The sequence below is a fragment of the Diabrotica virgifera genome, chromosome 4 (genome assembly GCF_917563875.1).
Source record: "Diabrotica virgifera virgifera chromosome 4, PGI_DIABVI_V3a".
Classification (NCBI taxonomy): Eukaryota; Metazoa; Arthropoda; class Insecta; order Coleoptera; family Chrysomelidae; genus Diabrotica; species Diabrotica virgifera.
Window position 1 is genome coordinate 53,770,089 of NC_065446.1, and position 16,610 is coordinate 53,786,698.

The 16,610-nt window shown below is 32.8% G+C and overlaps 1 protein-coding gene across 6 annotated transcripts in view; it reads right to left on the minus strand.

The window, feature by feature from the left end:
• Positions 1 to 16,610, minus strand: part of LOC114339251 (chitin deacetylase 1) — a 120,421-nt gene that overhangs the window by 80,538 nt on the left and 23,273 nt on the right. For 3 of the 6 annotated variants that reach the window (XM_050649129.1, XM_050649130.1, XM_028289876.1), the window contains exon 3: positions 2,756 to 2,868. In XM_050649129.1, the coding sequence (XP_050505086.1) occupies positions 2,756 to 2,868 (113 nt within the window). Of the gene's footprint in view, positions 1 to 2,755; positions 2,869 to 6,500; positions 6,635 to 16,610 lie in introns of all 6 variants that reach the window. The other 3 variants (XM_050649127.1, XM_050649128.1, XM_028289875.1) reach the window with 1 other exon arrangement.

A 16,610-nucleotide genomic window follows, 5' to 3' on the forward strand; every position in this document is an offset into this window, starting at 1 on the left:
TCTGCGTTTCTTGGCCGATAGTGTAAGACGGCTTGTGGCCAGCACAGCGCGTCTTCTTGTGTTTATTCTCTGGTCAACTTAAACCGATTCTGTTGTGTTCTCTGGTTACTGTTTTCTTCCAAGTATTATCTGGTCGTCCCCTCTTCCTTGTCCCCTCAGGTTGATATTCGAGTGCTTGTCTTGTGATGTCACTAGCATATTTTCTTAACGTATGGCCGATCCATTTTCATTTCTTCTGTCTGATTGTTGTTGTTATACTGGTTTGTTTCATTCGTTTCCATAGCTCTTCATTCGTTATTTTATTTGGCCAGTAAATTTTTAGGATATTTCTTAAGGACCTATTTACAAAAGTCTCTAGCCTCTTTGTTGTGCTTTCTTCGTGCTTCCAAGTTTCTGCTCCGTAGAGTAATATGCTTTTTACACAAGTATTGAATATATTGATTTTTGTCGAGTCTGTTATTTCACTTGTTTGCCAGATTATATTTAACGCATTGACGGCGAATTGTGCCTTCGTTATTCTTGCTTGTATGTCTTTCATGCATCCTCCTTTTCTTTTCATGATTGATCTTAAATAAGTGACTTTATCTACTTCTTCAATTTCTTTTTCTTTTATTTTTATTTTATTAGTTTATGAGATATCATTTTTTAAGATTTTTGTCTTCTCTGTATTTATCAGGAGACCAATCATGTCAGAGTACTGTGTTAGCTTATCGACTTTTGTTTGCATGTGAGTTCTGTGTTCTGTTAACAGGCAGACGTCGTCACCAAAGCTGATTAAAATGGTTCCATCTAATACCTGTCCGATCATCCGTTACTTTCCCCATAATCCAGTCTACCAAGATGAGGAATAAACCTTACCAAGATAAGATACAACCTTGTTTAACACCGCTTTCAATAGCTGTTTCTTCTGTGATCGCTCCCTCGTGTTCAAGTCTAGCTTTATACCCATCATAAAACAGTTTGATCAGGTTAATAATTTTTGTTGGTAGACCATACTATCTTAAAATTTTCCACATTTGTTCTCTATTGACTCGGTCGAAAGCCTTTTCATTTATCTATCTAATCAGGCCTAAACATCCATCCTTGAATTTAGGCCTCCTCTTCCTTTCTCCATGCCTCTTTATCTTGGGTAATTTGTATGCATTTTGACGCGGCGTGTTTCTTCAGGTCATCTGACCATCGCATTTGTTTCCTTCCCGTTTTTTGTTTGTGGTTCCACGGTCTCCAATGTATAATCGTCTTAGTCCATCTTTCATCCTTCTGCCTTAGGGTGTGTCCGCCGAACTTCCATTTAATCTTTGCTACTTGCGTTGAGACATCTTTCAATTTTGTTTTGTTACGGATTCATTCGTTTCTTTTCCTATCTGATAGTTTAATGTGAAGCGTTTGTCTTTTCATGGACCTTTGCTTTTTTTTCCATATTTTCCTTTGTAAACGTCCATGTCCGAGAGCCATGTATGAGGATAGGGAGTAAACATTGATTGGAGACTCTTGTTTTTAGGTATTGGGGGTATTTTCTGTTCTTTAGAATATAAGTCGGTTTAACGAATGATGCCCAGGCCAACCTTATTCTTCTCTTTGTTTTTTCGGTCTCATTTTCTTTATTTAATTTAGTGACTAATGTCCTAGGTATACATACACGTTTAACGTTTAATTGTTCTATTCTTGTTTGTGCCTCTGTAATTATTAGCCCTTCTTGTTGATTGGTCATGGTTTTTATTTTACTATAATTCATCTTCAGTCCTCTCCTTGACGATTCTTTATCTAGTTCTTCCATCATTCTTTTCATTTCTCTTATTAATACAATATCATCAGCATATCGTAAGTGATTCAGATATTGCCCGCTCATGTTAATGAGGGTGTGTCCGCCGAACTTCCATTTAATCTTTGCTACTTGCGTTGAGACATCTTTCACTTTTGTTTTGTTACGGATTCATTCGTTTCTTTTCCTATCTGATAGTTTAATGTGAAGCGTTTGTCTTTTCATGGACCTTTGCTTTTTTTTCCATATTTTCCTTTGTAAACGTCCATGTCCGAGAGCCATGTATGAGGATAGGGAGTAAACATTGATTGGAGACTCTTGTTTTTAGGTATTGGGGGTATTTTCTGTTCTTTAGAATATAAGTCGGTTTAACGAATGATGCCCAGGCCAACCTTATTCTTCTCTTTGTTTTTTCGGTCTCATTTTCTTTATTTAATTTAGTGACTAATGTCCTAGGTATACATACACGTTTAACGTTTACTTGTTCTATTCTTGTTTGTGCCTCTGTAATTATTAGCCCTTCTTGTTGATTGGTCATGGTTTTTATTTTACTATAATTCATCTTCAGTCCTCTCTTTGACGATTCTTTATCTAGTTCTTCCATCATTCTTTTCATTTCTCTTATCAATACAATATCATCAGCATATCGTAAGTGATTCAGATATTGCCCGCTCATGTTAATACCCAAGCAGTGTAGTCGTCTTCTAAACTAGCGCTTAGGTATCCCTACTTTAACATAATTAACACTTACGCTTTGGTTTATTTTCGTCTGTCAACTAATTTTAATTTTAAAACAGTAGTATACTTTGATTTAAAACCTACGTTTATATTGATTTGATAAAAATTATAAAACATAATTAACTCTAATCTGTACGATCTAAGAAATATGACTGATTTGTGTATACACAAAAACTAATTGAAAATCGTAAAAACTTTGCACCCAAATACTCAGCTTCCTTTTTATAGCCTCTTATACTTTTTGCATTAGCTTACTCTCAAGTTTATCGCAATTTGTGACTTTTCCCTTCCAGTCACAAGTCTGTTTATCGATGTCAAACGCCAATCCACTGGGACAAGTGATCTGTTTTAGACCGGATTTTGTACACCTGTACGTTAAAAGGAGATTTAATATAATGAAAAAAGTTAAGAAATAGTGACCTTTATAACAATCATTGCATTTACTAAAAATTTTCTAATTTTTTTTAATAGTATTATTCGAAATATTAAATTTTAGTGAAAAACAGTTTAAGTTTACTTTCTATTCAGAGTTGGTTCATCATCCTCAGACAGCTGTTTCTGTCTCTAGGTGTCTTCAGTTGGGCTACATAAACACCTCTCAAACTCCCAGTTGAAAAGAAAACAAAGTGCGTATTTAAGTGGAATTATAAAAATAATTTTATTATCCACTTTTGGGTTGCTGTAGCGACATCCCTTAAAAAAAGATGAAAAGTCCAGATGCAAAAGTTATTAAAAATTAATAATAATTTAAATCTGAAAACTTTTCGTATAACTACTTTCTGGTAATATCCTTAATCTCTGACTTTTACAAATTATAAGGCAAGAGATGACGAATAAAGAAGGCGAAAAGGACTCTACAATGTGCAGTCACATTCCGCTTCATTCGTCTAGGAAAAGGTCAGAAAGATAGTTCCTAGTACTCACAATGTGAGTAAAGATAAAAGTGAAAGAGAGTTCAGAGGTTATTCATCAACCATTAGAGGTGTAAAATTATCGATAGGAACTATATCCAGAAACGCAACGGTATATCAATTTGTTTATGGATTTTTAAACTGATTTATGCAATATATAATTAAAAGGGAGTTTGACACTTTTAAATTACTCGACTTAAGTTTCCATCTCATATTTTTTGATTTTTTTTTTAATTCGATGTCCAACCTATTGAAGAATGGTCTCAAAAACGATAAACGTGGCTTTTTGGCATTTTTAACTGTCTATTAAAATTTCAATCTTAAAGTAAGCATTTTACATAAAAATACAAGATTAACTTTCATCTAAGAATAATCCGAATTATTAAAAAAAAAGTGAAAAAGAAAGTAACAAAAAGTTTTGAAGCGAAAAAAGCAATTTTTTATAATTTGTTTAAAAATTGATCTAAATAAATATACACGGTGGGGCATTAGTGTGACAAAGTCCAATTACTCATTTGTCGTAAGAGATACGAAAAAAAGTCGTTGAGGTAAAAGTTGGGGCACTGATAGGACCATAATTTAAAAATATTTTCGAATATACAGGGACGTGCGTATTGACAGGGTGACACAAACTTATGTTTTTTTTTAATGGAACACCCTCTATATTTTTACATTCTTGGAGTCTCCTCAATGTTTCTTTTCTTAAAATATATGGTTTTGTAATATACGAGGTAGTTTAAAAGTTAATTACGTTTTTTTGTTAATTTCGTAGCAATATCTACACCCTGTAGAATTGTAGTGATTTGACATCAAATTTTTTATTTATATTCAAACGATTTTTAATATAGTCTACTACTGTCAATCATTAACACTATAGCGAAATGTTTAATTTTAGTATACAGGGTGGGTCGAAACTCGGAATGAGTATTTATGAGTTTTCTTAAATGGAACACCCTGTATTTTAGTATTGCAATGAAATGATATTTTATGGTACTTTTTTATTTCTTAAGCATTCTCTATACCTAATTGCTTTAATTCGTAAGCTATTCGTGATTCTTTAAGCCAAACATTAATTGCAACAAAAATGTGAAATTTTATTAGGTGGCGTAAAAATATCCAATCAAAAATAATTTTTCGAAAAAAAAAATACATAATAATCTAGCCTGATCTTTAATTTCTTAATATTGGATGAGGGATCCAAATACATTCGTAGTTGGTGCTTAAAATATTAATCAAATATACAAAATTCTCCCTAGTTGGCTCTGACACAAAATTTGCTTAAAAATTTGACATTATACTATTTATATAGTTCCAGTTAATTTGTTACCATTACTAATAATAGACTGCAATAAAAATTTATCATCAGCAATTCCCTCATAGACGACAACCAAAAAGAGAAACTTTTGAAAGGATACTAAAACGGTTTCAACACACTAGATACTTATATTGTAAGGACGGTTGTACTATTATGCAGATCCTCAATGACACTAAGGATTACATTTAATTCCTGTTTTCTTCACTTGCAATAGTTTTTGTTCGATCAGATTTATCCTAATCTAGTGTCCAGTCCGTTGAAACCGTTCTAGTACATTTTTAAACGTTTCTCTTCTTAGTTATCGTCTATCAGGAAATTTCCGATGATAAATTCTTATTGCTGGTGGCACATTTTTGTTATACTCCATTAGCACAAAAATCTTATCAGTTCCTCATTAGAAAAATTCATATTAGTAATGGTAACAAAGTAACTGGAACTATAAAAATAGTATAATGTTAAATTTTTAAGGAAATTTAGTGTCATAGCCGACTAGGTAGAATATTGTATGCTTTTATTAATATTTTGCGCACCAACAATCTTAACTACGAATTTATTTGGACATCTCATCCAACACTAATAAATTAAGGATCAGGCTAGATTATGATGTATTTTTTTTTGAAAAATTATTTTTGATTGAATATTTTCACGGCCACCTAATAAAATTTCACGTATTTATTCTTGTAATTAATGTTTGGCTTAAATAATCACGAATAACTTACAAATTAAAGCACTTAGGTATAGGGAATGCTTAAGAAATAAAAAAGTACCATAAATTATCATTTCATTACAATACTAAAATACAGGGCGTTCCATTTAAGAAAACTAAGAAAATACTCATTCCGTGTTTCGACCAACCCTGTATATTAAAATTAAACTGTACTGTTAATGTTTAACAATAGTAGACTATATTGAAAATCGTTTGAACATAAAATAAAAATTTGATGTCAAATCACTACAATTCTACAGGGTGTAAATATTGCTACGAAATTAACAAAAAAAACTTATTATCTAGTAAACTACCTCGTATAATATTACAAAACCATATATTTTAAGAATGGAAACATTAAGGAGAATCAAAGAATGTAAAAATATACAGGGTGTCCCATTTAAAAAAACATAAGTTTGTGTCACCCTGTCAATACGCACGTCCCTGTATATTCGAAAATATTGTTAAATTATGGTCCTATCAGTGCCCCAACTGTTGTCTCAATAACTTTTTTTCTTATCTCTTACGACAAACGAGTAATTGGACTTTGTCATACTAATGCCCCACCCTGTATGTATATAATTATAAACGAAAACAAAATTGAGGAACCAAGGCGAAAGATAGGAAGGAATAAATTGAAGTTGATTCTGGAACGGACCAAGACCCACCATGAGTTGTAGAGCCAATGATGATGAATCATAAACTAAATGTTGCGACAATCTTTTCTACGTAGAAGACCGAAGGAGAATCCATGCAAAGAGAAAAAAAATATTATAGGGACAATACCTCTGGTTGCGCTAACCTGCATAGCCGCAAAAATCAAAATAAAAAAGGAAAGTTGACAGCATTTTTGTGGGGTTATGTAAAATTTTTGTTAACCTTTAAAAAAATTTAAATAACATTTGTATAAGACTTACTAATTAACCTGAAGTAAACATGCAATGTTATCATGTGTTTATTCGGTTTAACTAACATTTACCCAATATTAGGTTACTTAATTTTGTTATTCTAATACTTATAATCTTAAATGAGTTAATAAAAGTCACTATTCCTTCTGCATCGACTTACTTTCTACGATATCACAATTTTTGACATTGACTTTCCAATCGCAAGTTTGTCGGAAAAGATCAAAAGCAAGTCCTGTCGGACATTTTACCGCTGCCAATCGAGTACCGCCCTTAAGATCTGAATTGAGATCACACCTAAATTATTTTAAAAAACAATGTTAATTAATAGCAGTTTCAAGTACATTAACAATAAGGACGAGCACAACAGATGAGTGAAAGGTGGATATTTGGTATTACTTTGATTTGTTTAAAGGTGATATACAGTGGAGCCTCGATTATCCGTCTCTCCATTAACCGTCACCTCTGTTAACCGTCAGGGTCCGTACATTTTTATTGACTACATAAGCAAAAATTGAAGCATCAATTCATTTTGTATGAGCATGCGATAAGCCAGACTATTGGTTAATTTGTGATGAGGATGCAAACGGCTATCGATTGCTGAGATAAATGATGAAATCGTTGAAATGGCAACAGAGTCGGACGAAACAGATTAAGAAGCTGACACAGACTTGGAATTTGACGGTGGCGATGTCGATGATGCTATTGTAACCGACAAAGGTTTGAAGAAGCTAGATTTGAGTAAAGAAGCTAGAGAAGCTGCTGCAATAATTCATCGAGTGGTATTCTCAACAAGAAGAAGCCAATAAGGTAGATTGCGAGGTCTTACGCCGATTAAGAAATTCGGCAGTTGCAAAATGTGAAGCAACATTAAAACAAACAAAGATTTTAGAATATTTTAAACCAAACTGGTTCGATTGTACGTACACGAATCCTTATATTGTCAAATAAAACATACAAATAAAATTTGAGAGTTATAAACTTTTAATTTTTTTTAATGTTCTGTTAACCGTCTTTTCGATTATCCGTCATACCGTTGGTCCGGTGCCCTGACGGATAATCGAGGTTCCACTGTATTACTATTTACTAGGTTTGGACTTGGATTTGCAGGACTTATCTTTGCAGTTTACCTTAATCGCTATCGACACTCACTTCATATTTCCCCGTTAGAGGTCGCTAAAGGCATACGTTGGTAGAATATTTTAATAAAGTACCCCGCATAAACCTTATCAAAATTAGGTCCCAGTGGATTTTGTTCATACTTTGGGAAAATACCCTTTGAAGCATCCTGATAAAAAGTTCTCATGGGCACAAGTCAATCGTATGAAAGATTTTCAAAATATAGAGGCACAAACTCGGAAAATTATAAGATTTACTGGGTATTCCAATTCCCTGAGTTACTGGTTACCTGGCAACATGTAGAAGTTTGGATCAAGGGACAGTACTAGTAGTCTAGGATTTCTTCCTGGCTATCCAATGGCGACCTTTACTTTGACCTTGACCTTCAACGGAAGTCATCTTCTAGAGTTTCGAGGGTTTTGGGCGTTAAATTGATACAGTATTGCCCAAAATAAACAGTACTGAAACACAGATGTATCTTTGTGCGCGCTGTCATATTCATATTAACTAGTATAGACCTGTCGAGTAATCTTTAAATAATTACTTATTAAGGCCTAATTGTTTAAAATGGTGTTAAATACAGAGGAGAAAGTGTTTCTCGTGGAGCGTTATTTTCGCTCATACGGAATCGGCCGACGTAATAGTGTAAGTCTGCAATACGTGTGTGATCAATTCACACAACAGTTTAATAAACGTTGTCCAAGTAATGCTGTAATTTTGAAGGTTGTTGAAAATTACAGCATTAGAACGTTTATTAAACCGTTGCGTTGTGTGAATTGATCACACACGTATTGCAGACTTGCACTATTACGTCGGCCGATTCCGTATGAGCGAACATAACGCTCCACGAGAAACACTTTCTCGTCTGTATTTAACACCATTTTTAACAATTAGGCCTTAATAGGTAATTATATAAAGATTACTCGACAGGTCTATACTAGTTAATTTGAATATAACAGCGCGCACAAAAATACATCTGTGTTTCAGTTTCAGTACTGTTTATTTTGGGCAATACTGTATAAACATATTACTCATGGGTTCTTGGGATCGCTAAACACGAATATGCCATCACAATTGACCTTCGGAGGACGTGGTGTCCAGGGCCACTGCAAGGTACGTCATTTTCTAGAGTTTCGATGGTCTTCGGCATTTAATTGATGCAAATGAAATACTGAAGGGTTTTTTGAGGTCGTTAAACACGAATATGCCACCAGAACCGACTTCCAGAGCACCTGATTTCCAAGGTCAATGAAAGGCGCTCCTGGAGTTTCGAGGGTCTTTGGTACTACATTAATGCAAACGGATTAGTTATAAGTTTTTGGGGTTGCTGAACACGAATACGGGATCAGCACAGACTCAGGAGCACCTGGTGCCTAAAACAGGCTATCTTCTGGAGTTAAAAACCTAAGAGTAATCCATTTGATTCCTGCATTTGATTTCTCCGAAACTTCAGAAAATAGCCTGTCTTAGGCATCAGGTGCTCCTGTGTCTGTCCTGATCACATATTCGTGTTCACCAACCCCAAAAACCTATAACTAATCCGTTCGCATTCATGTAGTATCAAAAACCCTTGAAATTCCCGGAGCGCCTTTCAATGACCTTGGAAACCAGGTGCTCCGGGAGTCGTTCTGGTGGCATATTCGTGTTTAGCGACCTCAAAAACCCTCCAGTAATTCATTTGCATCAATTAAATGCCGAAAACCATCGAACCTCTAGAAGATGACGTCCCTTGCAGTGTCCCTGGCCACCACGTCCTCCGGAGGTCAATTTTGATGGCATATTCGTGTTTAGCGATCCCAAAAACCCATGAGTAATCTGTTTATATAAATTTAATGCCAAAAACAATCGAAACTCTAGAAGATGACGTCCGTCGAAGGTCAAGGTCAAAGTAAAGGTCACCATTGGATAGTCAGGAAAAAATCCTAGACTACTAGTGCCTTTCCTTGATCCAAACTTCTACATGTTGCCAGATAACCAGTAACTCAGGGAATTGGAATACCCAGTAAGTCTTATATTTTCCGAATTTGTGCCTCTATATCTTGAAAATCCTTCATACGATTGAGTTGTGCCAATGAGAAATTTTTATCAGGATGCTTCGAAGAGTACTCTCCCAAAGTATGAACGAAATCCACTGGGACCTAATTTCCATAAGATTTATGCGGGGTACTTTACCAGCCAATCGGTGTGTTTTGATTCAGTTCAACCTTCTTAATGAGGGGCAGTATGGGGCATATAATGACAGCATCAGATATAGGATACTGCAATTAATACTCAACGGAAAGACTCTACGAAAAAAGAGAAATTGGTAGAAAGCAATATTCATGGCGGCTCCGAAACCTTCGTTAATGGACTGGTTTCTCAGCAGATGAATTATTATAAGTTGCACAAGATCTAGAACGATGTCGGAAAATTGTCATGAAAGCTAGCACTAGCTAGCCTAAAATTTGGGCACGGTTCTTAAAGAAGAAGAAGAAAAATCCTTTTAACGATCTTCTCTGATGACAGATAGACCTAGAAACACGTGTAAGAGGATGGTAAGAGAATCTAATTGAATCGAGAGGCAACTGTCTAGGCTTATTTTAGTTTACTTATAATTTTGCCATTTATTTTATCCAAACATATCAAGAACTAAGAACCTTTTTTGTTTTATATCGGCGAGATTTAAGAATTGTATTGGTTTATCCAAGAAGGTTTTAATAATCTGGGCCTATTTTGGCAGATGGTTGAATTGTGTAACTCTACAATCAATATGACCGCTTCCAAGACTGGAACAAATAGTACGGGATCCGAATAGGAGGTCAAAATGTACCCATCTGCTTGCCGGATGAAACATTTTTTTATTAAATTTCATAAATAGACAAATATTTCTAGCATGGATTGCCTATCAAAATCGTGTCATAGCTAGCCTTAAGGGGGGCCGAAGGGGTCGAAATCAATATTCCAAACACATTTTTTTTAAAGTATGGTCGAATTATTTAACTTTTAAATTAAATAGGCATATTCAGTATAATTCATAGATTATTCAAGAAAAAATGCAAAGAAAAATATTAAAAAATAAGCCAACGGTGGCAAATTAAAAAAAAAACACCTCAAAATATAATGAATTTTGCGGTGGACATCAGAACTCATCATTGAATCATGGCAAATAAAAAATTCAAAAAGATTTTATTAGCTCATAAGTTTCTCGAGGTAATGCTGGCATTTTTTTTTAGTTTTGTCTAATTTTGACTTTTTGATATCACTCAGAAGTCTAAACACATATTTTTTTTTGCAAAAAGGGTGAAAATCAACATATTTATTATTGTGCAACAAAAAATAGGCATAAAACATAAGCATCCCGACAGCGTTAGATCAAGAAATGTTTAAAGAAAATACATACAAAATTCCAGGTGAGTTGGTCAAGCAGTTTTTTAGTTACAATGTCTACAGCCCGAAAAAAGCAGTTTTGAGAAAAACGCGTTTAAAGTATTGTCAACTTTTATTTTCAATTTGCTTTTTGTCTGTCAAATGGTAAAGTGATGCACACCGAAATATGTTTTTAAATCGCGGAGTAATTTACAAAAGAAAATAAGAACAGCTGTTGACCGTTTCTCTCAACGATCAAGCGCGTTGGCACGAACTTGCTATAAAACGAGTCGAAGGTAGGAATGTAGGGAGATAGTGTTAAATAGCCCTACCTTCGACTTGATTTGCATTTAGGTTCGCTGTCGCACGCTTGAACGTAGTGAACAACGGTCAACAGCTGTTTTTATTTTCTTCTATAAATTACTTTGCGATTCAAAAAGATATTCCGGTGTGCATCATTTTACGATTTAAAAGACAAAAGGAAGTTCAAAATAAAAGTTGACAATACTTTAAACGCTTTTTTCTCAAAACTCCCTTTTTCAAAGGCTGTAGACATTGTAACTCAAAAGCTACTTGACTGACCCACCTGGAATTTTGTATATATTTCCTTTAGACATTTCTTGAGGTAAAGTTGTCGAGGTATGTTTAGTTGTATACTTTTTTTTTGTTTAGCAATAAAAAATATGTTGATTTCCATCCCTTTTTTACAAAAAAAATTCGTTGTTTTGACTTCTGAGTGGTATCAAAAAGTCAAAATTAGATAAAACTAAATAAATTCGACAGAGTTACCTCGAGCTAATAAAATCTTTTTGAATTTTTTGTTTACCATGATCCAATGATGAGTTCTGATGTCCACCTAAAAATTCATTATATTTTGAGGTGTCATTTAAAAATTTGCCACCTGGCTTATTTTTTAGTATTTTTCCTTGATTTTGTTCTTGAGTAATTTATGAATTGTACTGAATATGCCTATTTAATTTAAAAATAAAATAATTCTACCATACTTTAAAAAAAATGTGTTTGGAATATTTATTTAAACCCCTTCGGCCCCCCTTAAGGATAGCTATGACACGATTTTGATGGGCAATCCATGCTGGTCGTATTTGTCTATGTATGAAATTTAATAAAAAAAAATGTTTCATCCGGCAAGCAGATGGGTACATTTTGACCTCCTATTCGGATCTTAGACTAAAAGGCATACAGAAGCAACACCTCCGAAAAACAGGATTTGACTGACTCAAGTGATAAAATCAGTTTGACTTTCTCTGCCCAGAGTTAAAGGGCACAGGTGAAAAATGGTCAAGGGTAACATATGTGATGACGATTGCCTTTCTAGTCAGAGTGAACTATAGGGTGCAAATACCAATAGAATCACCAAGATGGGATTATGCTGTTAGGATTTAGTAACTTTACGTGGGCTTTTAACGACAGCATAGTCCACAAAGTGACTCAGAGAGCTATGCAATGGAGATTGCTCAATATTAAGCTCAACGATCGCATATTCAATTAAGAAATAAGGAGACGATCAAAAGTAGCAAATGTAATTCAAAAGAGTGCCATATTAAAGCGGAACTGACCAGAACACATAAGAAGAATAATAGAGCCATTGGACGAAGCAAATTATGGAATGATGACTAAGAGCAAATAAGAGAAGTAGAAGCAGACCTCAAACCAAATGGACTAATGACATCATAGACCAGGGCGCATCTGTAAAAATATTAGTACATTTGGACGTTGAGAGGTGACTTAAATTTTTTTGCAGAAATTGCTTGAAAATAATTCAAATAATAATATTTGAAATATCCTCCCTCTCAAAAAGGTCAGGAACATTGTTTAAATAATCAAAATGTCAAAAAATAAAGGAAAAATTTGATTTTTTTTTCGTTTTTTTATTATAACTTTAAAAGTATTCATTTCCGAGAAAAGTTGTACTGACATAAAAGTTGCGTAATTAAATTTCATATAACAAAGAATTGGTTAAAAATTTAAAAAGTAGTCACCCTTGTTGCAAAATAGCAATAATTGCGAAAAAACCATACAAAAATAAGTATTCGCATTTTACGTTTTTCAACCATTTATGCTACACTTACGACCTTCATGTGTCACCCAGAAAAACTTTATGATACAGTAAAAGAATAAAAGAATACTGTAAATTTCATTGAGATCAGTTTTATAGATTATGCAAAATAAATTTTGCAATCCAGCTTTCGCAAAAAAAATTCATTTTTTCAAAATGTTAAGGCTGTATGACACTATACATTTTCTGGTATCATTTCTAATATCGTTTCTGATATGTCAAAAAAATGCATAGTGTCATACACAGATACAAGAAACGATATCAGAAACGATACAAGAATTTGAGTCAGACACAGATTCTTGTACAAGAACTGCGCCAATTTCTGCGCAAAGAGCAAAAACGTAAAACCTGCTGGTAAAACATCTAAAATGTCATAATTACTTACTCATAATGGCGGCTGAAATGAAAATGGGATCATGTATTGATGAGTTTATTTGTGTTTTTGTAGGTATTATTCATAAATCTTATATTTATACTTAATATACCGTTTGGTATGGACTACTGTTCTACTAATAACCATATATTTAGCTCCTAGTAAAGTCCAAACTATAAATTTAGGTTTCATGGTGCATAATTTTTACAAAATACAATAGCTCCTAATTTGGATCAAATTGAAGATAATTCTAATGCAAATATTTTAGCACAAATTCAAAACAAAGTAAAAACAAATAATCAACCTCAAACAATCAACGTAAAATTCTGGTTAACATTAAAATGTTAATTAAAAGTTTATAAATTTTATAAAATCCTTAAAATCAGCTGTAGATGCAGTACCATAACGTGACACGGGTGACAAACAAAATATCGACCAATCACGTGCCGAATTTCATACAATTTTCGATACAAGAACTTGCATAGTGTCATACAGGGCACAAATGTACGTACAAGAAATGATACAAGAAAATGTATACAAGAAACGATATCAGAAACGATATTAGAAATGATACAAGAAAATGCATAGTGTCATACAGCCTTTACAGGACTAAAAATAAAGCAGATAGCAAGTTGAATTTTTTTTTACGTATAGAAGTGTACAGTACCTTTCATTTGCAATTTGTAAAATTAAAATCGATTAACCATCAAGGCGTCAGGATTTTTTTAAATAAACAATAATTATTAGGACAGCAGATAGTTTGCTCTAATTGGCTATTCCAATGCCCTTTGATAATGATTGATACATTTTAATTTTTATTACATTTCGATATAAATAAATAAATTTGTTTATTGCAAAATAAAAACAAATACTCTATCCTTTGAAATAACACTTTTTTTAGCAAAAACTTTCTTTGTTCATATATTTTAACTTAGATAATAAAAGTTTATTATTTTTAAACATATGCAATTTTTTAAACAATATTTCACAAACAATAATAAAATTAGTTTGATTTTTGTGGAATTAAAATATTAAAATACAACAAAATATAGAGCAAGAAAATAATATATTAGATAAAGATTTGAAGAAATTTTGGTGGAAATCAACTTGTGTGAATCGAACACCGCTGTCCTGCGCGTAGCACCAAAAATTAATGTTTATTTAAAAAATTTCCTGACGCCGTGGTAAATAATCGATTTTAATTTTTCAAATTGCAAATAAAAGGTACAGTTCACTTCTATAAGCAAAAAAAATTCAACTTGCTATCTGCTTTATTTTCAGTCCTGCAACATTTAAAAAAATGAATTTTTTTTTGCGAAAGCTGGATTGCAAATTTTTTTTTTGCAAAACTTATTAAACCGATCTTAATGAAATTTACAGTGTTGTTTTACTATATCATAAAGTTTTTCTGTGTAAAATATGAAGGTTATCAGTTTAGCATAAATGGTTGAAAAATGTAAAATCCGAATACTTGTTTTTGTATGGTTTTTTTCGCAATTATTGCTATTTTGCAACAAGGTTGACTATTTTTTTAAATTTCCAACCAATTCTATATTATTGTAAATTTAATTACGCAACTTTTATGTCAGCACAGCTTTTCTCAGAAATGAATAGTTTTAAAGTTATAATCAAAAACCAATAAAAAAATCGAATTTATCCTTCATATTTTGACATTTTGATTATTTAAACAATGTTCCGGACCATTTTGAGTGGGAAGATAACTCAAATATTATTATTTGAGATATTTTCAAGCAATTTCTGCAAAAAAATTTGAGTTACCTCTCAACGTCCATCTCAAAACAGATGCGCCCTGGACTATAAAGCGAATGGCTGAATGGATGTAAAAAATATCGAACAAAAAAGAATGGACACACCTAAGAGAGGCTTACACCCGAATATGGATGGAGTAGATGTTGATGATGATATTTGTGTAAGAATACGCCCCTGGTTATTTGAAGCTCTGGTAAGAAACTAATACGCAGATAGTAAGTGCTACAATTACAAAATATCTAAGAATACAAGAAAAACGTCCAAAGAAAAAAATGACTCAGCACAAAGAAGCCTATAAGAACTAACGAAATAAAACTAAGAGATTAACAATGAAACAAATATCCAAAATAGTGAATGATGGAAGCAGACGTAGAGAAAATGAACCTAGAAAGAATATGAAATTATGAATCTTAATCAATATTAGGAGCCATGAGATAAAACTCAAAAGAAAACAATTAAAGTAGAAATACATCATATACAGGGTGGGGCATTAGTGTGACAAAGTCACTAGTAATTGTTATAACTCGTTTGTCATAAGAGATACGAAAAAAAGTTATTCAAGTAAAAGTTGGGGCACACATAGTACCATAATTTAAAAATATTTTCAAATATACAGGGACACATACTTATGTTTTTTTTAAATAGAACACCCTATATATTTTTACATTTTTGGACTCTCCTCAATGTTTCATTTCTTAAAATAGAGGATTTTGGAATATTAAACGAGGTGGTTTAAAAGATAATTACGATTTGTTGTTAATTTCGTAGCAATATTTACACTCTGTAGAATTGTAGTGATTCTACATAAAATTTCTATTTTATGTTCAAACGATTTTTGATATATAGTCTACTATTGTTAAACATTAACAGTAAAGCGAAGTGTTTAATTTTAGTATACAGGGTGGGTCGAAACTCGGAATGAGTATTTTCTGAGTTTTCTTTAAGTATTGCAATGAAATGATATTTTATGGTACTTTTTTATTTCTTAAGTATTCCCTATACCTAAGTGCTTTAATTTGTAAGTTTTTCGTGATTCTTTAAGCCAAACATTAATTGCAATAAAAATTAGGTGAAATTTTATTAGGTGGCTGTGAAAATATCCAATCAAAAAAAATTTTTCGAAAAAAAAAATCATAGTAATCTAGCCTGATCCTTAATTTATTAATATCGGATGAAATATCCAAATACATTCGTGGTTAAGGTTGTTGGTGCTTAAAATATTAATCAAACATACAAAATTCTCCCTAGTTGGCTAGGACATAAAATTTGCTTAAACATTTGACATTATACTATTTATATAGTTTCAGTTGATTTGATACCATTACTAATATTAACTGATTAAAATGGCGTTGTGTTAGGAGACTATAACAAAAATGAGCTACTTGCAATAAAAATTTATCATCGGCAATTCCCTGATAAACGACAACCAAGAAGAGAAACTTTCAAAATATACTAAAACGGTCTCAACAGACTAGATACTTAGATTGTAAGAACGGTTTTACTAGTATGCAGATCCTCGGTGACACTAAGGACTTCATTTCGCTTATAAAATAAAAAGTTGATGTCAAATCACTACAATTCTACAGGGT